At 36.0% G+C, this 25,609-nt stretch overlaps 1 protein-coding gene across 4 annotated transcripts; it reads right to left on the bottom strand.

Moving 5' to 3' along the window:
* Window positions 1–4,730: 4,730 nt before the first annotated feature.
* On the bottom strand, window positions 4,731–13,193 carry LOC130746246 (uncharacterized). Of its 4 annotated transcripts, none has more exons than XM_057598805.1 (9): window positions 12,249–13,189; window positions 11,466–11,654; window positions 9,987–10,079; window positions 9,710–9,892; window positions 9,530–9,632; window positions 9,250–9,435; window positions 6,215–8,619; window positions 5,507–6,090; window positions 4,731–5,337 (listed from the first exon to the last, which is right to left on the bottom strand). In XM_057598805.1, the coding sequence occupies exons 1-9, from the start codon at window positions 12,480–12,482 to the stop codon at window positions 5,328–5,330; spliced, it is 3,987 nt and encodes a 1,328-aa protein (XP_057454788.1). In that variant the 5' UTR covers window positions 12,483–13,189; the 3' UTR covers window positions 4,731–5,327. The 4 variants fall into 4 exon arrangements, with proteins under 4 accessions (XP_057454788.1, XP_057454787.1, XP_057454789.1 ...); XM_057598804.1 differs by having other exon boundaries at window positions 5,507–6,093; window positions 12,249–13,188; XM_057598806.1 differs by lacking the exon at window positions 4,731–5,337 and having other exon boundaries at window positions 5,956–6,093; window positions 6,189–8,619; window positions 12,249–13,193.
* Between the last annotated feature and the right edge of the window lie 12,416 nt (window positions 13,194–25,609).

The following is a 25,609-nucleotide window of genomic DNA, read 5'->3' as shown; positions in this document are numbered from 1 at the left end:
TTTAATAGTTAAGGGGGATTTTAATAACCCCCGCAAATGTTTTATTAATTAACCCTCTCACTCTCACTCTCGCACTCTCACTTCTCAGTCTCGTTCTCGATCTCGTTCTCAGTCTCAATATGTGGTTTGCCCCGCTAAAAACCGCCGCTAAATCCATATGCAGGTACCAGGGTTTGCTGAAAAACGCCGCTAATGATTTGTGGGGAGTGTAACTTCGGGATTTTTCAAAACCCCCGCTAAGTAACTCGCGGGGGTTGAAAACCCCCGCTAAATGCAAAAAAAACCCCACTAAATAACGTTTTTTTTGTAGTGTAATGGTATTACAATAATATATAGACAATTCTGTCTTAATGACAGATTTTTTTTTCAATATATTAGTCTTAATGACAAATTGCATATAATTGGAAGTTCAAATATACAATAAATTAATGATACACAGTAAAGGTAATTGTACAAGTATTGAGGCAGCATCATAGTCTTTAATTCTGGGAGACAAATCAGAGATTTTTCCTAATTAACCAGATGCTCTCAGCCTCTCACAGTTAGGTAGTTTGCCTCGTAATTCTGTTATTGCTCTCATTTATATATTGTACGGTTACCATTCAATCAATAAAAATCAGATTACAATCTACAATTCATCATCTCATTTCTATAATACATTTAAAAATAGTTGACAATGATTTCTCATCGTGATATTGTGAATACAATTAGGAATTAGAGTTCAGAAATAAAGTTTCAAACAATTGTAAATTTTCAAACTGCATAGATTCAATGATCTGTTGCTACATCAATGAAATGTTGCATAATTTTGACACTAACCAAAATCATGTTGCTATGGGGCACCTGTTGTGGTTAATTTTTCCAGTTTATTTGATTTTTTATTAGTATATTATATGGTTTCACTTAATTTCTCTATGCAGCTAAAAACTTCTGAAGGAAATTAATTTTGTGCCTTTCATTGATAAATAACTGAGTATATATACACAAAGTTCCTAGGCTAATCGTTAACTAGGGAATGAATCTAGGCTAGATAACAGACCTAATTACATCAAAATAAATATTATAATATACTATTCTAATAAGCTATTCTAACACACCCCCGCAGTCGAAGCGGGAGGTTCACCGACGCTGAGACTGGAACGAAAATCATCAAAAAGGACCCGGGGTAGGCCTTTTGTAAAAATGTCCGCAATCTGATGACGGGAAGGAACATGTAGGACGCGAGCCTGGCCACGCGTAACCTTTCCCCGAACAAAATGGATATCCATCTCAATATGTTTGGTACGGTGATGATGCACTGGATTTCCAAAGAGGTAGATGGCACTAACATTGTCACAGTGGACCAATGTAGCTTGAGAGAGAGGAAAATGAAGCTCGAGAAGTAAATTACGGATCCAACAAGACTCAGAGACAACATTGGCAACACCTCGGTATTCAACTTCAGCACTAGAGCGAGAGAGGGTGGGTTGCCGCTTGAAGGACCAAGAAATGAGGTTGTCCCCAAGGAAAACACAGTAACCAGAAGTGGAGCATCTGGTGTCAGGACATCCCCCCAGTCAACATCAGCGTAAGAAACAAGTTTCTCAATGGGAGATGGATACAAATGTAGACCATAAGTCAAAGTGTCACGAACATAGCGTAGAACACGCTTGAGGGCATTCATGTGCTTGGTGCGCGGAGCATGCATGTGTAAGCAAACCTGCTGAACAGCATAAGAAATGTCAGGACGAGTAAAGGTAAGGTACTGGAGAGCACCAGCAAGACTCTGATACAAGGTGGCATTCTCACAAGGAGTCCCAGAAGAAGAACTAAGCTTCTGCTTGGTGTCAACCGGAGTAGCAGAAGGGTTGCACGAAGTCATGCCTGCTAGAGCAAGAATCTCACGAGCATATGTGCTCTGATTGAGAAAGAGGCCCGGCATGTCGCGTAGCAACGATGCCAAGAAAGTAACTCAGAGGGCCAAGATCCTTCATAGCAAATTATGATGCAAGAAGTGCCATAAAGGATGTGCGGAGATCATGCGACGAAGCCACGAGGATGATGTCATCAACATACAAAAGGATGTAGGCAATATCAATACCCCGCCGGAAAATGAAAAGAGAATGACAGAAACCCAGAGGCTGATGCATGTAGACAGTCTCATGGAGATCACCATGCAGAAAAGCATTCTTGACATCCAACTGATGAATGAGCCAGGATCTGGAGAGAGCAATGCTGAGAACTGTCTGAATGATAACCGGTTTCACCACGGGGCTGAAAGTCTCGTCACAATCCACACCTACAATTTGAGACCTGCCATCACTTACATATAACGCTCTGATACCATGAAGGAAATTAATTTCGTGCCTTTCATTAATAAATAACTGAGTATATATACACAAAGTTCCTAGGCTAATCGTTAACTAGGGAATGAATCTAGGCTAGATTACAGGCCTAATTACATCAAAATAAATCAAGAATAAATATTATAAATATACTATTCTAATATTCTATTCTAACAACTTCAACAAATATTGTGATGGCTTCCTGAGAATTTGTAGGCTTAAACCTCAACTGGTTTTCAAAGCCTATTCAATGAAGTTATGAGACGAAAACACACAATATAACATCAAAATGTTATATTATTCAATTTAAACACATGTGTTGTGTAAGTTGGTAAGGATTGTGTTTTATATAAAAAAATATTGATATTGATTTATGTTCTATTATTTTGTAATCATGGGTAAATTTCTAATACGAACTTCTTATTCTTTACATGACATTAACCAAGAAAGCTGCTAATTATTCCCTTTTGTCTCTTTTATATTATTTTTGTTTTGTGTTTGTGTGTGAACTGTGAACCATAGAATCCTTTGGCTTTTGTGTGATAGACATTAGTGTCTATATACGATATCTGTATAAATAATACATCTTTTATCACTTATGCTTGGGTAGAAACCCACTTTTGTATAGTGAGATTATGGTACCTTGATCGGGTAATTATGGTGGACAATCAAATGAGGGTATGACCTCTAAACATGTATGAGATCTCATAGTGAGAGAAAGAGAAGAAACTATCTCACATGATTCGTAGCAGTTTTAGACAATATTCATGAGTTGAAAAAACCCATGTTCATGCCTTTGTCTTTTCTTTTTGAGTGTGTGATTATTTTGTTTCTAAAATAATGAGTCAGTTCAATTCTTCACGCCTCCGCCATTTTTTCTTTTAAAGTATAACACCTGTAAGAAGTTCATCAAATCAAGTTATTAAAAATGTAAAAATTGGATCATGGCCTTACAATTCTGAAAAATTTGCAAAGTTTTTTAAACTGGTATGTAATATTTTTTAAGTTTTTTTTAATTTAAGCTATAATATGTTTATAGTTCTTTCAAATGCATTGCAAAATAATTTTTTGTTTATCTGTTTATTTTATTAGAGCTAAAGACAAGAAAATATCTTATATAAGAGATATTCATGTATATATTGAGAGCTCAACATTATATATATATATATATATATATATATATATATTATTTTTGAAAAATAATAAGAGATATTCTTTTTTTTAGTGAATTTAGAAAAATCTCAAAAATGTGGATAACAAATTGTTCCCTAAATTTATGATTCAAAACTGTGAACAATCAAATGAGACAAAGACCATGTGGCCAAACTGCAAAGCGTTGGTTAATTAATTTGTTGAATTTGTCAAATCCAAAATATGTAAAAATTATTAAGTGGAACACCTTTGATAAATATTACTCATAAAGTAAATGTACAATGTCATCTAAAATAAATAGAAAATGTCATCCGTGATAGATAAAAATGACCGTTAATTTATTTGATATGACATCAATAGTTATATAACTCATGTGTTTATCACATAATTAATATGAACAAATTGTTGTATATTTCCCATGCATCGCACGGGTGGCGGGCTATATACTAGTTACACTTTATTCATCTATTGCGATTGTGCAATTTGACGTGTTACAACTAGGTCTTGCGTTAATGGGACATACAAGTTTTAACAAAAAATAATGATGTGACGTGTAATATTTTTGCCATGTAAGTATGTAACTCTTCCTAGACACCTTCAGGCTTCAACCTCATCTCACAGGACGTGTTACTTCCTCTTCCCTCTTCCCTCACCTCATCCCACACCCACTTTTCCTTTCTACGATTCCTTCTTTTCTGGACCATTAGAGTCTAGTATTTACTATGACAGGTTCTCTGCCTTTGTGTGCTACATGATTCAGCCCATCACAGCACAGGCTTTGCTGCCATCGCAGTACTGGAGAAGCATAACTAACTAGGTGTCTTTGTCACCAGTGATCTGAGGCATGCCGATGCCGGTGTTGGTGGAGGAGGCAAATGGGTTGATGGTGGACAAGAAGACTAATGGGGTGGTGGATCTGAAACTGGATTTTATGGGCAGGGTGAGGTTGAAGGCTGGGGCCATAAGAACGGAGAATTATGGGCTATATGCTAAGTGTGATTTAGTGGTTGTGAATTACCATTCCAAATTCCAAAGTACCTTGACTCCTTATCACCAACACTTGGAATGGTGGTGTTGCTCTCATGGTGGGTGTGAGAAGGGGAAGTAGAACAGAAAAAGTGGGTGTGGGAAGAAATGAGGTGGAGGGGAGGTAACAGAAGCATCCAATTAAATTCTAGAATCAAAATCGCACCATTTAAAGATGGAAAAGGAGACCTAATGAAAACATGCAAAGGCATTTTGAAGACATGCAAATGACATCTGATAATATGTTATACATTTTATTACTATCCTGTAAAGTTAAAAACTTCAACAAAGATCGTCTGCATGTTCTAAAACAAGTACCCAATTACTACATAGAGTACAGGGGTACAAGGGAAGCTGACAAATCTATAACAACATCGTAAACTTTCTAAATTCTGAACCTAAACCAGTTTTCTACTTTGATTCAGTTACTGTGTCTAAATTCAACAAGGATCTAATCACAGATTCTGTCGTCCCTTATTTTCTTGGTAGACTGGGAGGAGTACTGCCTCCTGTTTGTCACCACTGCCTTCAGCCTTAAGCAAGGCCTTGAATGTACAAAAGTATGTAGAGTTGCTCAATCACCTGTATAAGGATACATGCAAGAGCCTGGGCAAAACAAGGGACCTTCAAAATAAAGATCAATCAATGATATTCAGATTCTTTCTTTGCAATAGTGGGTTGAGAACAAGAATGCCTCGGATTGGGCAGGTTTCATGTTTATAGTTTTCCCCACTAACATGCCCTGGCTGGTTCTGATTGAAAAAGGAGGAAGATCCCCTCCTCTTTCAATGGATAATTCTCCTGGTCACTCATCTGACAGATGAATCAGGGGCCCCTGTTACAAACCATATAATTGTGACACATAAAAATACCAACAGCATAAACATGTAGTATACAAACATCTAAATCATATTTCACCAACAACTTGCTCCATGACTGGAATGAGATAAAGATTAAAATGTACGTTGAGTAGAATATATCACTTAAAGGTGAGAAACACGTACCTAGAGATATGTGGAGAAGATGGTTGATCTGGTGAGGCTCTTTGAGCAGAGGCACCATGAAACCTTTGATCTTCAAGTGCTTCACCAGAATGACTTCCCTCATTTGGGTGTGCAAGTTCATTGACACCTGGGAAGCCCATTGGTCCCAGAGACCCAAACTCAAGCTGCTCTGCTGATGGGCTGTAGCCACCGCTATGATCATAAGGGTACAACATCACAACAGATGGCATTGGTTGTCCGCTTGATGAGACACCACCAGGGTTCATGCCTGGTATAGAGTACATTCCGTAAGCTGCATTGGCAGGGTTGTTCTGTGAGGAACCTGCTCGGACTGGACCATTCTGGTGAGAAATGAAGGAGTCATGTCTATGTGCATTCCATGGTCTCTCACCACGGCTCTCACTAGTCAACCTCTCTGGCTTTGAGTTGAGCTTCTCAGCTTGGTTTCGATTATGGCCACGCCCAGTTGCTCGCAACTTTGGGTTCATGTTCCAATTTCCTTCTCTATCACTGTGATGGTCATTTCTGTCATAGTTGTAATTTGCCCTTCTGTTATTTGTGGGATGTCGATCCCGAGCAGAAGCCTTCTGAAATAAAAAAATGGACAGAGATTTAAAATAAATATTTGCTTATTTTTTATACACACATCTTAGGAAGGAGAAATAAACTACAGAAAAAATACCAAAATTTCTTAGAAATTTATCATACAGGATTTGGCAGGTAGGTTCCAGTCCCACTTCGATACCGAGGCATATCATCAGCAAACCGTTGGTACATATTTGTAGGTCTAGTCGAAACTGACTGGAGAGGAGCCGCAGGAACTACTCGTGGCCCATAGCTCATAAGCTGGGCAAAAAGATTCATGTCAGGTCTTCCCGGACCATCCAAAGGATAACGACCCTGCAAATAAGCAGGAGGTACCATAACAGGTGAAGGATACATCATTGAAGGTGGATGACGTGAGGTTTGACAGAATCGCCCAAATTGCAAATTTTGCCAGTGGCTAACAAAGTCACTATTAAGAATGTCAGCCTTGTGCTCTGATGACTCAATAGCTGCTCGTGTCATAGAATTGGAAGGGCTTGACACCTCAGACCGGTCATATCCCTCGGATGAATCAAAATTCGGACCTGAACCACTATTATCTGCCCCTTCTTCCAGACTGAAGTTGCTAGTTGATGTGTCAGAAGACTCAGTTGGAAAGTTATAAAAAGGAACCATCGTAACAAAAGGTACTGGTGGCCCTGTAGGATAGAATGCATATGGAACAACTCCAGAATTACCAATTGCTCTGTGGCGAGAACCAGGACCTAAAAGCACAGGAGCTATGGTTAGTGGTGAATCTGGCCCACTTGTCTGAGCAGCTTCAAAACCAGATGTTTGATGCCTTGGAACATGCATGGAAGTACCAGCCGAGGGCCCAGTGCTTCTTTCTGACATATCAGATGCCATGGTCGAGACAGAAGTCCACTCTCTGTTTTCATCATCTATTCGGTTAGTTGAAATTTCTGAGGCATTCTTACCCTTCCCGTTAACAGCAGATGCCACTGGGGGTGTAGTTTTTCTTCCCCTTCTATCCCTTGTTGATTTTGAGGATTTGGCCGATGATCCATCCCAAGAACTTTCGGAAGAGCTCTTACTTCTGAAGGAGCTTGAATGAGGTACACTGGGTAACTCAGAATTAGCTACTCTATCGTCAAAATAAACCTCATTTCTTTGGCCATCTTGATAATGAAAATTATCAATATGCTCTTCTCTTGTTGATCCTCGGTTTTCTTTACTAAACTTCTGCTGAAATCTGCCAGAACTACTAGAGCTGCCAACCCGAGAAGATTGGGAAAAGTTATGACTACTTGAAGTTGACTGTTGCTTATCATCTGGAAGCATTTCAAAAGTTCCATTATCAACTTCGACCCCACTAGCAGAACCTCTTTCCTGCTCATGCCAGAAATCATTATCAGCTTCTGTTATGTTCATTTCAACTGAACTAAAATTCTCATTGCCCGTTTCAGATAAATCTTGAGGACTTTGTGTCAACCCCATGCCAGGGAAATATGGAGTCAATGGTGAAGGAACTAAACCTGGAGGAAATTGCATGTTTGCACCCCAAGGAGCCTCAATAAAGGGAATGTTACCCATATTTCTCTGAGCATATCCCATAGATGCAAGAACAGAAGGTGGAAAGGGGAATGGTAGGTGACCAGGAGCAAAATTCATTGGAACATGAGCCTGACCACTGTAACCTTGAGGAATAGGAGAAGTCATCATATTCAAAAGGTCTTGCTCCTCCTGATGCATCATCTGCATTCCACTGGGCCCTGCAATCGGTGCAAACTCTTCACCTGTGACACCTGAGCCTGATTCATCATGAGTACCATTTGAATGAACAGCATTACCAAGAACTTGATGAGATGAGATGTGCCTAGCAGAAAAGTCATCAATTCTTACAGCTGCATCAGGTTCAAAGTTTTTCCTACGACTATTTTCTAACTTTACAAAGGAATTCTGGCCTTTACTACTTTCTGTTGCTTTTATACGCCTTCCTTGGGAAGAAACTTCACCATATGAGTCAGTCAGCTCAGGGCTAGAACGTGTCCTGGCAAATAGGAATCTTCCTGGAACACCACTTACTGAGTTAATGGATTTAACATTTCTCTGACCTTTATCACCATGTGCACCTTGATTAGAACTAGTTTCCCTTTGGACTTGATCAATGTTCTTTGAATTATTTTGGATTCCGTAACTCCTTTGACTCAGAGTACGTAACACTGTACTTTTAGATGAATTTCCAGATGATATATTACTGTGCTGGGATAGACCGCTATGTGAAACATGTTCCCCTTCAATATGAAATTCACGATTGGAGGTATTATCAATTTTATGATCATTGTTCCTGAGATTATCAGATCTCTGTAATTGGTCATGACTAGATAATCTTGTACGGCATAAGTCATTGCTTGGAACATCAGGTCGTTGTCCACTTCCATGTCTGTCCCAAGTATTCAAAAAGAATTGATTGACTTCAAAATGCAAATCCTCCTCTGGACAATCAAGTAATCTGGCCAGCTTCTTAGCCCCAAATGCGAAGGCACTGCGGATCCTAAAGAAATTGCCTGATTCACATGTATCATATATGCAAATTAGCCACAGTAAGAAGTGAAACTAATAAATAACACAATAATATTTTAGAAGTCTAACTCCATCCGGATGCATACTCCTATCATTTGCATTGTTTAGATAAACATCTAAAAGGCTAAGTTTTGTTTACATTTTTTTTTTAAACTAGTATATGCAACATCAATCTTCTATGATACGAACAGAGTTCTATATCAACCCTTAAAAAGTCAAGAATTCAACGGAATGGCTCCAAATACATACAGATAAAGGTACACTACCACAGTCATGTAGGGACATTGCTGGTCATCATGAAGACGATGATACATGTTTAAATATTGCTAATAAGTTATACATCCATTGCAAAAATTTCTGTGTGGCAAGAAAAGGAACAAAAAAGACATGCAGCTTAGAAAAAGATGGTAACCCCCATAACTTGCATACATCTTTTTCTCTTAATTCATCCAACTCTACAAAGTTCATATTGAACTACAATTGTCGCATTAAAAAACAATCAGGAGGAACAGATCCCTACAAACTTCGTCCAAATTATAATCTAAGAAATAGCAATACTGTAATAGAAGGATTAGTAAAATGAGCCAAATCAAATTTTTTAGAGACTAACACACCTTTGCTGACACTACGGCCAAGGTTATTGTTGACACGCAAAGGATCAATAACATTGAAAAACTTAGAAACAAACGGTTGCCCCTGATTTTCTTGGCCACCAGGGAAAACAGCATAAACTGAGCTGCAAGCATCAAGAAATAACTTGCTGAGTAGTAAATCTCCACCATCTTTTCGAGGAGGTTCAGCTGTGGAAAATGTTGGGAGAGAAGAAAAACAATCAATATACAAGATGGACCACAATTTATACAGAAATGGAATCTTCAATTAGAATGTAATTACCTGACACATCTGGGAGTGAATTAATGGGTACTGGACCCCATAGACTAACACAGAAATTATCCCAGTCAAACTTACTAAAAAACTCCAAGAATCGATACAATACCTGCGTAAGCAAAGACATAGCCATGTTATATCAATCATAAAAAACACAAATAAAATAAAGTTGAACATGTCTGCTACCTCAAGTGGTCCAGCAAAGGAATTGTTGAAAACATGAAATATGTAAAGAACCAAGGTTTCTAATGCGTAAGTCGAGATAAGACCATGGTGAGCACCAAGTATACGGCTCTCGTAGTAACACCAGGCTTTAATCAGTATAATGCTACGCTTGAATAAATGATTTTGGTTAATCAGATTATCAACCTACAGCAGCAAATTCAAATTCTTGTAATCAAAGAAAAAATAGTACCAAGGTCATATTTTCAAAGATAAGGATATAGTGGATGCACCACATTACCTCCTCGAGAAAACAAAGGGTGCACAACCCTCCAAGCTGGTTAAATGAAATGTCTACTACAATATTCTCAACAAGACACTTTATAATCTTCACCTGCAAATGTGAAGGGAAACCATGTAAAATAAGAATTCTAAAATTTCAATAGAAATCTCTCTGGCCCAGGGGAAAAACATCTTAGAAAGCCAGTACATTAACAGTTAAATTTTAACTTCTAAGTGCTTAGAAACGGATAACCATACTTAACCAACAACTCAAAGCATAAAATATAATAGCACAGAATATATATTTGTCAACCTAGCATTTGTTTAACTAAGTATTAGTTCTCACCAGGGCAGTACATTGTAAAAAACTGTATCTAAGACAAGCTAGTACATTGAAATTATAAATTTTAAGCACTCACAAATGCCATACTTCACAACTTTAAAGCATAAAAATAAATTCAGCAATTAATAGCACAGAATGTGTTTCTCAAGCTAGCAATTGTTTAACTAGTATTAGTTCGCACCAGAGCAGTACAACCTAAATCTTGTGTTTCATGGCTGTCAAATGTATAGCATGACTGATTCATTATCTATCACATCCACATACATAACTGGGCATACCATACCTTGAGCTTCTGCAAGACTGCAACAATATCACAAAATCACATAACTGGGCATACCATACCAGGCTTACTTCTATGACCTCAAGTTTGTGTATCAATCTCACATAACCACTTTATATTTAAAGTTTAAACAAACAAACAAAAACCTTCATTCTCATCTAAAGCTCTAGTGATATGTCTGAGATAGATGAAAATCATTAGAGCATCTGAAAAATATGTGTGCGCTCTTACGAATTATGAGTTGAATAATTCACCCGAGAACAGACACATTTGTCATAAGCACCAATAATACCCACCTATCACACTAGGTTAATGCCTGAAGAAAAATCAAGCAGAGGAAGTATTACAAGATTGTACGATATTTTGTCATCAACCTTGAGAATTTCAGTAATAACTGGTGCACCATGACCATTGATAAGTTCAACAATCTCACATAAAACTCTCACTCTATATTGATAACTAGAAAATGTTTCCTCTTATTAGTTTATGTTAAAGTACTTTCCTCATAAAATGATCATTGCGTTAATTTATGGACTAAGCCAATCAATAGTACAGAGTAGCACATGCAAATGAAATTGCATGCACAAGCCAGCATAAAAGTATCATGTATTTCATGACTTTTTAACTAAACATCAACCCATAAAGCTCTTCCCTGAAATGTAGGAAAGTTGACATATTGAAAGGTTTCATCCTCATTGAATCTGTCAACAAAGAGTAGCTCAATACTTCATAATAAACCAGAGAAGATCCCAAACTTAAGCATGGCACTAAAATGAGAGCGCAACTAATATTAACAAATTAGAGATAATATACAACACTGTAAGCAGATTCAGAGTTCAACAATTTCAGAGATGCTATCTTATAATAGAACATACTTCAGCCTGGATGTACTGAACCTCCTTGACATGAAACTCTGCATGCTCATTCTTCTCCTCACTCTCCAGCATGTCACGAACCTGATGTGCCCATGAATCCTTCATATTTTGATTCTTACTGAATGCTGTTAAGTCAATATCTCCATCAGGTAAATAAGTTTTGAGGGGAACCGAGCCAAAGGTGAACACCTGTAGCCGTGAACAATCATTTACACAATAATTTGTAAGTACAACTACAAAGTGATGCCAAGAATTTTATTGAAGCTCTTCTGGATGAAACAAACAAATCCACGATACACATAAAAAAGGCAAGGCACAATACCATTCACTACTTGGAAAAACATTATCTCACTACAAACACATCATATGTGCACCGTATAACCACAAACTAGGATATGCCACTCTGTTTAATGATTTCTTACAGCGTATTACTACATGCTTACATCCTTCATTAATGACATTGTGATTAGTGATTACTATTGGTCATACCATAGAGTCAATCCCGGATCGCGGCCTGTCGCGGATGACCCCAAAAAAATGAAATCCCATACAAGGGAAGGCCGCTATTGGCCGCAAATAGCGGGATTTTGCAGCCGCAATCCCGTTGCGGCAGGGGTCCGCTACGCGACAGCGCTGTAGCGCGCTATCAATAACTATGGGTCATACTCATAACAATTTTCAACAGTTAAAATATTATATCAAAATTATAGCTGTACAATGCATGACTCACCAATCAAAAGTTTTCCAGCAAGAAATAACCCACAATCTTCACATAACACTCACCTGGCAAGGGAAGCACTTCATGATCAGCCTCTGGACATAGTCAGCAACTGCATTACGGCGCTCCTCGGAGGGTGCATTAGGCTGAATGCAAGCAATGAGTTCTGCAGTCCTTTCCTCAGCCCTCAACCATCGCTCCGAGTCAAGCACCTTCATCACAGAGGCGGCTTCATTGGGCAACAAGCCATTTGGCAATAGCCCATTTGATGGCTGTGCCCACCCCTCATGCTCCTCCATCCTTTCAACCCTACCAACCCAACCCAATACACCACAACAACTTGTTCTTGATAACCCCAACAACCAATGTTGAAAGCATAAACCAATAAGCTCGCAGCAGAATCTCAGTGCTTTCCTTCAAACTTTTGAAGGGTAAAATTTTTCCAGCAGACAACAAAAAAACCACGATTGACAACAATTCCTCCGCAGCTCAAATTTAATAAAAAAGCAAAATTTGTTAAAGTACACTAAATTTGCAACAATTCAGGGTTTTGATTACAAAAACAAACACAAACACATAGAACACAACAATTTCAGAGTGCCCACCAACTACCAAACGAATCCCCAAAAGTACAAATTACCCAGATTTTCCAAAAATCCAATCCCAATAAATCAGAATGGAAAAAAGTTGCTGTTTTGCAACACGACAAGGGTCTAGATAATAAAAACCCTAATTGAAAAGGGTGAATCCCTACACAGTTGGAGGCGAATCAGAAACCGAGAAATGCAAAGGAGAGATGGTGGGCATGAAATTTCAGGGGTAAGAAGAGTTGGGTTGTGATCAAAATCGAGACTTGGTTGGTGTGGATAGAGGAAATGGTTCTGGTATGTGAAATATGAATGAATTAGGGATTGAAGACAGAAAAGGGGTTCGGCGTTGAGAAGTGTTGTTGTTAATGTTATTTTGTGCATTTAAGGGGGTTTTGTTTTTGGCTTTTTAGCAATGAAATGCAAAGATTTATTGGCAGATTGAGGGTGATAATAATAAATAAATAATAGAATCTTGAGAGATAGACAGAGAAAAAGAAAGCACAGAGAAAGGAACTGGGGAGAAAATCAATGAATTTTATTGCATATTTTGTCCTTTTCTTATGAATGGGCGTGAAATTAATATTGAGATTGGAGGGGTCATTAGAAAAGCCCAGCCCATTCATGTGGATTCCTGTTTGTTTTTGGGCTGCATGTGTGTAGTTCATTCAGAAAACCCAAAAAAAAAATTTGACCCAAAAAGCTAGTTAATTGTGTGTACCAATGTTGACAAGAAAAGAGCTAAATGAAACCAATGTTGACAAAAAGAACTTATGAAAACTAGTATATACCATTATTCCTAAGAACCTTAATCATAAACTCCTTGAATATACTCTTCTTTTTCTTTTTGGGTACCAATGAGGAGCAAGCCCCAATCTATTAAACTAAAACAGGTGTGGAAAAAGAAACTCCTACACACTCTCCATAGAAGAGATAACTACAACCTTGTACACATTCAATGTACAATTTATCTATCTTTTGAAACATTAATACATTTACCTCATGAGTTGACCATATTTTTGCCATTTTTAAAAATAAACAAATCCCACAAAATGTGCTTAAAGGGTGTTTAGAAGAGTGTTATTAGCCCTTTTTGCTTATTGGTTTTCTATCTAGTGAGATTTGTATTTGTCACTCTAAAGTCACTTAAGAGAGAGTGTTCTCAAGTTCCCTTATATTAATAATACCTATTTTTGATTCAGCAGGATTGAGAAATTGTATTTCCTGTATGTTTCCAAAGATATCAACAAGGCGGATGCATTAGCAAAATTGGAGATAAAGACGCGAGAAGGGTTGAAAACTTGATCATCTCCTCCTATTGAGATTCTCCCTTGTTGAAGAATGGGTAGTTTTTGTTAGTTGTTTATTCTTTTGCTGCTTGTCTTTTTATATTTCCAATCTGCCCAAAAAAAATTAATTCTTCCACCTTTAAATATGAATTCACCATAAACCATTACTTTTAACTATCGATAACAAGTGACAATCTTTTTTTATCGAACTCATATTTCCTCTAACTCCAACAATCTTGTTTGAGTTCCGAACATCCACATTATCGTGACTAGCTCTCATAATAGAGTTTTCCAACACAAAATTCAAACCTTTTATATTTAATTTTACTTAAGAGGAATCAAACATACCATTTAGATCGAATATTCATTAGTTAACAAGTGACAATGCTGATAAACTCTAATTTTTTTTTTGTCTTGACTAAACAATAATTGCATTGACACAAGTGTGCTAACCCCATCTAGATATAACTCAGTGTGCTGGGAGCAAAACATGCCTACCCTAATGCTCATTGCAAAGCACACTGATGCCGATTTACAAAAAAATTGGCCTCTCCGCAACTCTTCCACGTCCCTTCCAATGTGGCAAAACATGCATTTTTTTTATAGGCAATAAGAATTATATTGAATAGAATTATATTTAATGCATACATTGAATGATTGGAATACTATAATTTTAATATTAAATTGGTAAAAAGCCGTCCAATTCTTTTTGTTTAAACACTTATATTTATTGAAAAAAAATAATACTTATATTTATTTGACTATCAATGAAAACCTTAAACTACTTTTGACGGGTTGACTACTAGAAGGGATCGTCGGCCTAGGCAGGTCGACTTCTTTAGAATCTAGGTTGTAGCTTAGTCGGGCTTGTCTTGATTAAAGGCCCAATATAATGAGTCAAGGCCCAAATGTAGATTTAGGGTTAGGGTTTAGCCCCACTATGAAAGGCTAAACCCTAGAGCTGTGAATATGGGCCAACCCAGCCCATATGGGTCAGCCCGTATGGGTTGGGTTGAAAACGGGTTGGGTTGTGTCAACCCGGATTTTAACGAGCCAGGAAAATATGAACTCAACCCGGCTCGCTACGAGCTCGCGGGTTGGCGGGCTGGCTCGCGGGTCGAGTGAAATAAATATAAAAAATTGAGAAATTGGATTAGAAAATGTTTAAAATGCTATAAAAAATAATTTCAAAAAAATATTTATAGAAATTGATATCAACTCATAAAAAACAGGTTTATCAACGCAATTATTTTTATCTCCCATTTGAAATATAGAAAAAGAATTTAGTTTACAGGATATAAGAACACAATTATTTTATTGTCACATTTAAAATGAGATAAAAAATATAATAACAATAAATAAAACATAAAAAATTGACTCAAAATAAAAGAAATGAAAATTTTCATTTTTCTATCTAAAATTAATCCATAAAACTAACTTGGAATTAAAGAGAAATAAAATAAATTTTTTAATAACTCTAACCCGACGGGTTGGCTCGCTTGACCCGCGGGTTGGCCCGTCTAACCCGTGGGTTAAACGAGCCGGGTTGCCCTAACCCAAGTTCTTTTCGAGCTGGAATTTAACCAACCCAACCCGGCTCATTTAGCCAACCCGTCGAGCTGGCCCGCGGGTTGGAACCCATATTGACAGCTCTACTAAACCCTCATTCAATAAGACAGATTCTCATTCATTCTTATATTTATTGTATTGACGACTCTAAACCCTAGATCATAGAGGAAAGGGGGTGTGTAAGAACAACTACATACGTTATACAACAATTGCTCAGTATTTTAATCTCCAATTAAATATTTAGCATATGTTTAAATATCAGTAGCTTTATGTTAACAAACGTTATATCCATTTTATGGAAAAGATGAAACTGTTCGTATAATTAAAATGAGTATGGTTTTATGTTAAATTAGTTGATATCTAAACACACAATTAGTTTATTTCAAAAAAAAAAACACACACAATTAGTTGTCACATTGACTCATGCATTTTTTAAAAAATAAATAAAAATATATTATTTATAGAAACCTACTTCGGATAAATATTCCAAGCAAAAAAGCTTGTTAAATAAAGCAATAATAAACCCTTTAAGGCAGTTAATTACTTTAGCTGGAAAACCTTCAAATGGCAATAAGAGAAAAACAACAAAAATAACAGCACGCTTGGAATCTCTAGATGAATTGCCCTGTGATAGTAAAGTATGCAGCCTAAAGAGTTCAAAAGAAGAGCCAAATTCCTGTGCGCTATCATGAGATCTATCATGTTATTGACTAGAGATTTGCAATAAGACCCTATCAAATGCCAACACCTTGAACTTGTATGGATGTGACTATATTGTTACGTGTAATTATTGATTAACTTTATGAAGCAAAATTCCAACTTAAGAAGTGGTCCAGTAACTTTTTTTGCAGAGGATAAGGACTTAAGTTTCTACCAGTCACTTCTTTTGCTTTCTTTCTGCTTCAATTTGGTAGGTGAAACTTATCTCTTTTTTTTTCTCTAATAAGTATGTGGCAAAATGGAGTAGCTTTTATTGGTTAACACCATAATTAAACCCTATTCTCCAGGGATAAAATCTTTGATGTTAATCCGAAACCTTGTTTGGGAATTTGACAACGTCGAGGAGATTTGAGTTTTCTTACACTCACATGCATGAATTTTGGCCTCATGCACTGCTGTCATTTTCTTTCTTTTATGCAGTCTTGCCATGATATATAGACGAATGAATATCCAACTTAAAAAATAGATTTTCGAGTATATATGATTATCTTTCACTGTTTAAAATTAATACAAGTATGAATATGGAGTTCCACAATAACTAAGAATAGATAAGATGAAATCTAATAATATAAGAGGTGTTACTCACATATCCAATATTAATTTTAGAGAAATTTATATACTTAAAAGTGATTAAATCTTTTTTCTGTAAAAAATATCCCTGTAAGTTTTAAATGGGTTTTTTTCATTATATTGACCAAAGGATCTCACTGCAAGTACATTCATTTAGCGGTATACGTAACAGGCGATCATGAAATATATGATTCATTTTCATTAGCGATGTTTGAACTTTCAATTTTATAATTAATGGATAAAGTGAGCAATAATGTAACCACCCCTACACACCTTGCTTGGTTAGTTACAACATTAAGTTAAACATAGTTAATTTCCATATTATGTGGAACATTTTGAACGTATTTCTGTTGGACACATGCCCACCTAACACAGCCATGGTTTGCGAAAGGCTCGGCTATTAACCAGCAATTAATTAATGTTTGAAAAAATGATGACAAAAACCTCAATCAATATTCTCTACAGTTGAAAGTTTGGGGGAAGGGTAGTTAATTGGATCATTTGAGGTCATATACTATTCGCTATAATTTCTCTCCTAGTGGCAATAATTGTTTTCTTTTGATATGTAAGCTGTCATATGGTAGTTAGTTCAGTTGGAGAGGTTAGTTAAAAGGTTAATAAGTAACTAGGTTAAGTTGGTTCAGTACTAGTGTGTGTAATTATAAATGATGTGTATTTTATTTCATTGATCATATAATTGAGGGAATTAATATGCATCCTGCGTGGATTAATCCTCTATTTTTTCTCTCCAAATAGCTAGCTCTTTCTCCCTTTCATGCATGCCTCCAAGTCAACTTAAATTACTTGAATTGCATCAAAACATTATCCCATAATTTCCTCCTAGGAGATTAATGTATTCAAATGCCCCAGATCATATAAAGGGCATTTCCCTTCACGTGATAAACATGTTTTTATTTGGCTTAATTGCACTTTTGGTCCCTCAACTATTGCCTTCTTGTGAAAATCATTCCCAAACTTTAAAATTAGCAAAAAACGTCCTCCAACTATACATGTCGTTGCACTATGGGTCTGCCGTTTGCCTTCTGTGAGAAAACTAACGTGAGAAGCGGACGAGGCTTCTTCATGCGTGTGACTTTCTTCAGAGAGCTTGATGACTGGACAAGTCACATGCTTCTCACGTGACTCTGAAAGGCTCCAACGGTCATCTCCCTCCTCCATCGTCTTCTTCACCATGGAACCATTTTAGAGTCACATGAGAAACATGTGACTTGTCAAGTCATCAAGTACTCTGAAAAAAATCACATGAGACACGCGCGAAGGAGGCATATCAGCTTCTCACGTTAGTTTTCTCACGGAAGGCAAACGGCATAACAAAAGTGCAACGACATGTATAGTTGGAGGACGTTTTTTGCTAATTTTAAATTTTGGCGACGATTTTCGCAGGAAGGCAATAGTTGGGGGACCAAAAGTGCAATTAAGCCTTTTAATTTTTAGAGGTTTTAAGGCCAATCATTGTGTTTCAATTCTCTCATGTTGACCTAGACGTCTTCTACTACTTCTTATTTGTGAGTTTCATTTTCACTATTCCTACAAGACCTCCAATCGTTGCTTGCCACGTGGCATGCTCTCTTTCACATATTTTTTTTTCAACTGGACCCTGCAAAACGACGTCGTTTCTTTCTCTGCTCTGTTTCTCTCCCAACTCTAATCAACCCTAGCTGGCAATCACGTGTTTCTTCTCCCTTTCTAGCCACTCCATCGTACCATTCACCTTCTCCCTTTCTCTTCCACAGCTCATAGTTTCTCATCTACTGTCGTCATCTCGCGTATGTCCTTCCTTCATTACATCATCGCCGACGCTCGTCGTTCCGTGTTCAAGGAGATTTCACTCGCTGGAAATGGAGGAACCAACCAGATTTCGACAAGCTCCCTTCATCACTGTTGATTGCTCATCCTTCTTTCTTAATTTCCAGATCGGAATGCATTCCCTAGGAGCAAATCACGGATACACAATCCTTTGGTTAGTAAGCAGTCTAAATCGCCATTATTTTTACGGATTTTCTTTTTTGTACTTTTTATTCATCTTCATCTATAAATACTCCATGTGTGAGGATGTTCATTCATTCTGCTTTTCCATATCCCATTTGCACCTTTGTTCAACCATTTGTGTATTTTCATTATTTCTCCTATGTCTGGTCCTGCTTCAGCAAATTTGAAGCTTATGCCCTGGAAGAGAAGCATGAAAGATCAGAGAAAGGGTTATCAGAAAGGGAGTTCCATAGTTGGTAATTATGATCTTGAATTTGTTGAAGTAGTATCTGCCACTGGTAGTATGTAGTTGTTTTTGTTGCTTATAATTTTAATTATTTTTTTCCATAAATAGGTGATTAGGCATAGTTTATATTTTTTTAATTTCTCAATCCATAATGTTTAGGGATTCTGTGTTGTCATTGTGATGTATTCACCTATTCATGTATTATATTTTGAATAAGTACGAAAGTATTTTTAGATTCACCACCAATATCTTCTTGAAAACTTGACAGCATTTGCATTTTGTAGTGAGGATAACATGCAACTTTTTTTGTCATGTTTATGTGTGTCTATTACCAAGCTGGAAGTTAAGCTGAAAGAATTTGTGCAATGATGGTTTCAGGTAATGGGAGGAAGGACAGTAGCATGTTTCCACAAGTTGACAGTACTTGAAAAGTATGTTACAACTTCATTCACCGATAGTTAATTCATCTTTACTATCATATTTTAGTATTTTCATGACTTCAATGCAAATCCATTTAAGGAAACAAATATTCATCTTGCTAATACTTAAGGTTATAAAACAGATTGAATTTTAATGTGCTGAGTTTTTGGTAGTCAGACCTTAGAGTGCTAGACTGGCTTGAATACTCAATCCATAATGTTTGTGAATCATGTCTTTTCTCTGGTATATTGTCAAAGAATTATCCTTTTACATGGTGCCTAGATACCAGAGTATTTGCAAGGTGAAGCATGAACATTGTAGATCATATAGATAGGGTAAAGAATCCTAGAGTAGATACTAGAGAAAATAGAAAACTCTTTTGTATTTATCGCATATTACAGCCATTAAGCTCCTATTATATAGCCTAGAAACATTAAAGCATTTGAAGGTGGTAAATCCAAATTGCTTAACAATACATATATAGTTTATCAATATATTTTAACAGTTAAAAAAGCAGCAACTAGCATGGATAGTTTATTAGATGAGGATGCAAAATAAGTTTTAACCATAAATATATTTTAGTTGTGTTCATTTGTCTTAATTATTGATTTTATCCATGTTGTTGTGTATCTAATCGAATTCTCATATCCCAATCCTTCTGCTTCAAACCCCCCACCTCTATTTTATCTCACTCACTTATCTGTTTGAATTTTCCTGCTCTTTTATTTATTCTGTATCTGCACACATGAATTCCATTCGAAGCTTATGCCATGGTAGAGAAGAATGGAAGATCAGAGCAAGGGTTATTAGGAAGTGAGAGATGACACCTACTGCTGAACCTTGACTATAAAGGTGGATAATCTGCCTATAATTAATGTTTCTGAATTCAGATTATGAGTTTGGTACTTGAGACATTGTTTATAAACTAGAAGGTTTTGTATTCTTGTGGTGCATGTAAATTTTATGCTCTGCACTATATATGGCAGGTCATAGTGATAATATTTATGCCAATTAGGATTAAGTAAAAAAGCATAGCACATTACTTGTCATGCAAATAATAATAGAAGTGTTATACAAATGTATGTGGATTACTTCAGAGGTGCATTGGATCCCAAAACTCAATTGATCCTTTGAATAATTCATGTTAAATAAAGGATACTGAGCAGTCAAGGGCTCACAAATATAGGCAAGTAGACAATGTGATGCTTCGTTCGTTATTATGAAGCATGTATTTTTCTGATGTCCCATTGTTCTCTTAAGATTTTGTGTCCATATATATTGCTTTATTTTTGGACATGAACTCTAATAGGTTTTCCAGTGAATTATTATAACCAGCTTGCTGTGATTGGTTCATTTAGGAAAAAAAAATCTGATTGTTTGGTTAATATTTTCAAATTTGTTTTTTTCTTATCTAAACTATGCTTCGTGAAGGGGGTTTCTGTGCAAAGGAAAGAGTTTAATTAAAGGTTGGTTTACTCAAGTGTCATGGTTCTCTTCCAAAGTGTGTTTTTCAATTGATATTAGTTGTTGCTTAAAAGATAAGGGTGGGAGAGGTGGGTAATGTAATCTTTGGGTTGAAGAATTAATCAGTCATTTGATCCTTCAAAAAAAATATTGACTGTCACCTAATTTTGTGACTCACCTATGTGTTTCCTCTGGAAATTTATTTAGCATCATTTTCATTTAGTTCCAATGTGTAAATCTATTGATTCTTTAATAATTTCTGATATAAAGCTCTAAATTAGAGAGAGGGCAAACTATTGTCCACTTGATTTATCAACAGTCACTTCCAAAGGTTTGTATTCCCTGTTTTCTGCCACACACATGAATGCTCCATGACTGTAGCATATCTCATCTGGTATATAAACACAGGTTAGTGAGATTGTATATCATTACTAATTTCTTTGTTTTTGTTCTGCAGAGTGTGAGATTGATTTATTCGAGGGAGTTCAAGTGATTTGGTTACCGGGTATATGGACTATAGAGTGGATCCCATCATAGAGCAGTGAAGAGGAAAATAAGTAGGAACAAACTTCTACCAGAGATAGAATTAGTTGCTTTCTTAATCTAGGCTTCTCCTTCCTCAACTTTTCACATTTTTTCTGTGAATTTAATTTACATTATGAATTCATTATTGATTTGGGTTCGTGGAAAGTTCATGTGTTCTAAGTGAAAGTAACATAATCTCCTAGGATGAGAACTAACTAAAGAAAGAAGAAAAAATAAAAGGCAAATTTTAAGCTATTATAGGAATGATCAAATGTTAGAGCCAGTAAAAACAACTAAGCATCATTGTGACAAGCAAGACACATAAGGTGAAGTAGAAAAAGCTAAAACTAAGATATGACCATCAAAATCAGAACTGATATCACAATTTTCCTTCTTAGAGTCTGCATATGAATTTCTCTTTTCTTTACCTAATGTACTTCTTCTATCAATTTTATAACTCAATGATGAATCTGATGTGATCCTTTTTTGCTGTTAGAAGATCCTGTATCTATCTGGTGTCTCTTTTTAAGCAAAATTATAACTCCATTTCTTTGTGAGTATAGCATAGCTGATTTTATGCAATATTTTGTAGAACATGGTTACTATCTTGTGTGGCCCTGGTGCTATCTATGACCTCTTCTACCGCATATAATAACTGTTGAATACAAAATCTGACATTATATTTATTTCTCAAGATGGCATGTCCCTGATTATGTTCACCAACACTGAGATTTTATTATTAAGTTTTACACTCCATTAAGTACGCCTGAGATAAAATGACAAGTTAAGCATGAGCTTGACAAGCTCATGACTTTAAATTTTCCTTTCTATTCAAAGTTTTCCAGTTTTGTTTGTTCCATTCTGCCTCATGTTTTGCTCTCTGTTTATCCCCCCTGTGTGGTGAAACATTGCTTTCTTTTTATGATCATTGTGTGGTGGAGCAGCATGCTATGTGACTTCAACTTATCTGCATCATTTGGACCTTTATTTGATGTGTGTAATACAAGACTTTCTTGAGCCATCTTTTAGCTGTTATGCATTTTCTAGCTGATCTTTTTTAGTTCTAAATTAATCTCATTTCGTCAACATGGTTCAACAACCCATTACTTGGCTGTATATTATTGATTGACATCAACATGTGTCATTTTCTGCTAAGGTCCCCTCCAAGTCTATGCCTTTTAATGTTATGTTTTTGTAAGATGATCGGTGCTATTGTTTGATTTAATTTTAAACTCATCTTCTGCTACTTTTTCAAGACATGTCCCAGTTATCTGATGCTGCTGTATAAGTTGTTGGCACTCATGATCCTTGCAAGGTTTAGATGAAGCTGGTCTCACGTGCAAATAGGTTCAAATGAGGATGTTGCTTATATGGTCTCTACAAATCGCTTTTCTGAGGCCATCTAGAAGAGAACCCGTTTGAATAAGGCCATCAAGAGATAGGCAGTGAAAGTCATGTTTGATATGAAGCATTTCGTTATGGAGAATGCTTTGGGGTCTCTTTCGTTTTGGAGAATGCTTTGAGGTCTCTCATTTTTCGTTGTTTAGGTCTCTACCATTTGGGTTTTACTGGTTTTTTGTTGGTCTTCCTTACTTTTATATATTATGGTTTAAGTGTATTTGATTTTTTTTTATGTACTGGATGACATGAACCATTTTACCCATAATGTTATGATTTATTTTAATCTCTTTTAAAGTTATATGATCATGTCTCTAATATATGATCTGATATATGAGTATGAACATTTTTAAAATAATCATATTTTTTATTCAACTATTTGGAAAAATGTACCACATTTATTTTTTTAATTGTTTAATAATTTCATGCTGAAATCTATTTTTTATATTTTTGAAAAAAGACAATTGTGATACGTTATCATCCTTTTTCTCAAATGTAATTCAAGTACAAGTATGCTGTCTAATTTTTTTGTTTAATGTTGATATTTAACTCTAAATTTTATTCTATCATTTATATACGAATGACTGTTAATTTATTTGAGATGACATCATGATTATATAACTCATGTGTTTATCACATAATTAATCTGAGCGAATTGTTGAATATATTTCCCGTGCATCGCACTATATATGATTACAGAAGGATCGAATGAACATAAAAATAAACAATGGATAAGGAACAACATAAGTAGCTTAAATAAAAGCAACTTCTGTAACAAAAACAAAAAGCAACTTCAAATAAACACATGTCTTGAAAATTACACATTAGAATCCCTTGGAATACTAAAAAATGGACATCTCCTAATCTTACAATATATAATTATATAACATCTAACACTCAAACACATAAATGTGTGGGATATTGAGGGCAGATTGATTTAGGGCTTTATCATACTTAGAGATACAAAATAAAATTTGATATCCATGAAAGTACAACCATAATATTACTCTGAAGATGTCCATTATAGATACATAAGCAACTTAACTTTTCATTCTTCACATGGATCAACCTTTTCTTCATTGCAGGTTTTGATGAACTTGCCTCTTCAGTGCCTGGGTTGGAAGGTAGTAAAGTAACTGCTGAATCTCCACATGAAGAAATGTCATCAAGAGAAACAGTGGTGTCAGGAACTGAAGACAGTCGGCTAGAAGAACCAATAGAGTTTTTTTTTTTGGAAATTCAAATATATTAATATATTAATAATAATAGAGAAGAGAGCGGCTAAGATCGAGAATATGACAAAGAGCCAGCAGAGTGATCACTAAACAAAGGTTCTTTTATTTTGTAATCTCATTACTCTTGGATATATGTATAAATATTTTCTTTTAGTTTCAAATATCTCCCTCATAGTCTAATATGTTATTACATTTCAGCCAACTTTTCATCTTTTACAGTAAAGATTGCGCCAAATTACAAGTCGACAGGGGGTCAAACACAATTCACATTTGAAACTCATATATATAAGAAAGATAAAACATTTAAAAATAAACATAAGAAAATAACGATATGTAAGTGTTTGACTAAGTATAATTGTATGTATTAGAAAATATATCATTGTATTATTCATATATATCGAATTCTGAATAATTGTAGTTCACAGTAGAGTTCGTTAAAAATTATCCGTGCATCGCACGGACAAACGGGTATAATCCTAGTTGAACTTATTGTAAGCATTTGGCGCTCACCGCCCCTAGTTAAAATTTTTCATACCTCGCTCAAAACCTTTGATCTATTGATTGAGTGAGTCATGGCACAAACATGTAGCACTCATTAATTCTCAAGACAACCAAGATCACGAGCTCAAACAACAGCAAAGTAAAATCTTTCTTTTATGCTTGAGATGCATGATTTTCAAGTTCACTCTAGGAGATAGGTAATTTCTTCAACATGATGTTGGCTTGGAGTACCTCACACATCTTCATATCATTTCCTCATTCAACACATTTGTGACCAGGTGTTCATATTTATATGCACTTGTTTGATTTGTCATCAAAACCATTTGGAAACATAGTCATGTCTAGTGACATACTTGTGATTCTTATAGCATCATATCCGTTTGTACTTCTTTTCCCGTGTCTCCTAAATATACTTGGCAGATTTGTTTGAGATAAACAAATCAAAGAGATCGTTAATTAGACTTGTTAAGCAAGCTAAGTGACGATATTAGTTTGTTGTTCTTTTCAAAAGTTTGGGTACGTAGCTTTAATCGAATCTTTGATAGCATCAACATTGCCTTCAAAAGGAATGATTGGAGGCTCGTTGAAGAGGATGTGATCGGCTTCAAGTTGCTTGAAAGATGAGCATCTGTTGTGACATGTGACCATATCTTGTAGTTGGTCATATCCAATGGCTCGAGTTTGGAGGGTCGAAAGGGAGTTCTTGTTGAGTATTAGCGCTATCAGCATCGAAAATGACTTTGCTTCATATTGTTGGGAGAAAGAAAGTCTGAGATGTCGTGCAGTACGTTACAAGTCACTATCTTAAAGCAAATCTCGAAGATCGGTTTTGCGTAAGGTTATACACACCTAACGAACTAATTGTGAACCCAAGACAAAATACAATCTAGTCTTCACAAAATTGCTGCCCTG

This window comes from Lotus japonicus, chromosome 3 (genome assembly GCF_012489685.1).
Source record: "Lotus japonicus ecotype B-129 chromosome 3, LjGifu_v1.2".
NCBI classification, from domain to species: Eukaryota; Viridiplantae; Streptophyta; class Magnoliopsida; order Fabales; family Fabaceae; genus Lotus; species Lotus japonicus.
Note: the sequence above shows the minus strand (reverse complement) of the source record. Positions and strands in the feature narration are given on the sequence as shown.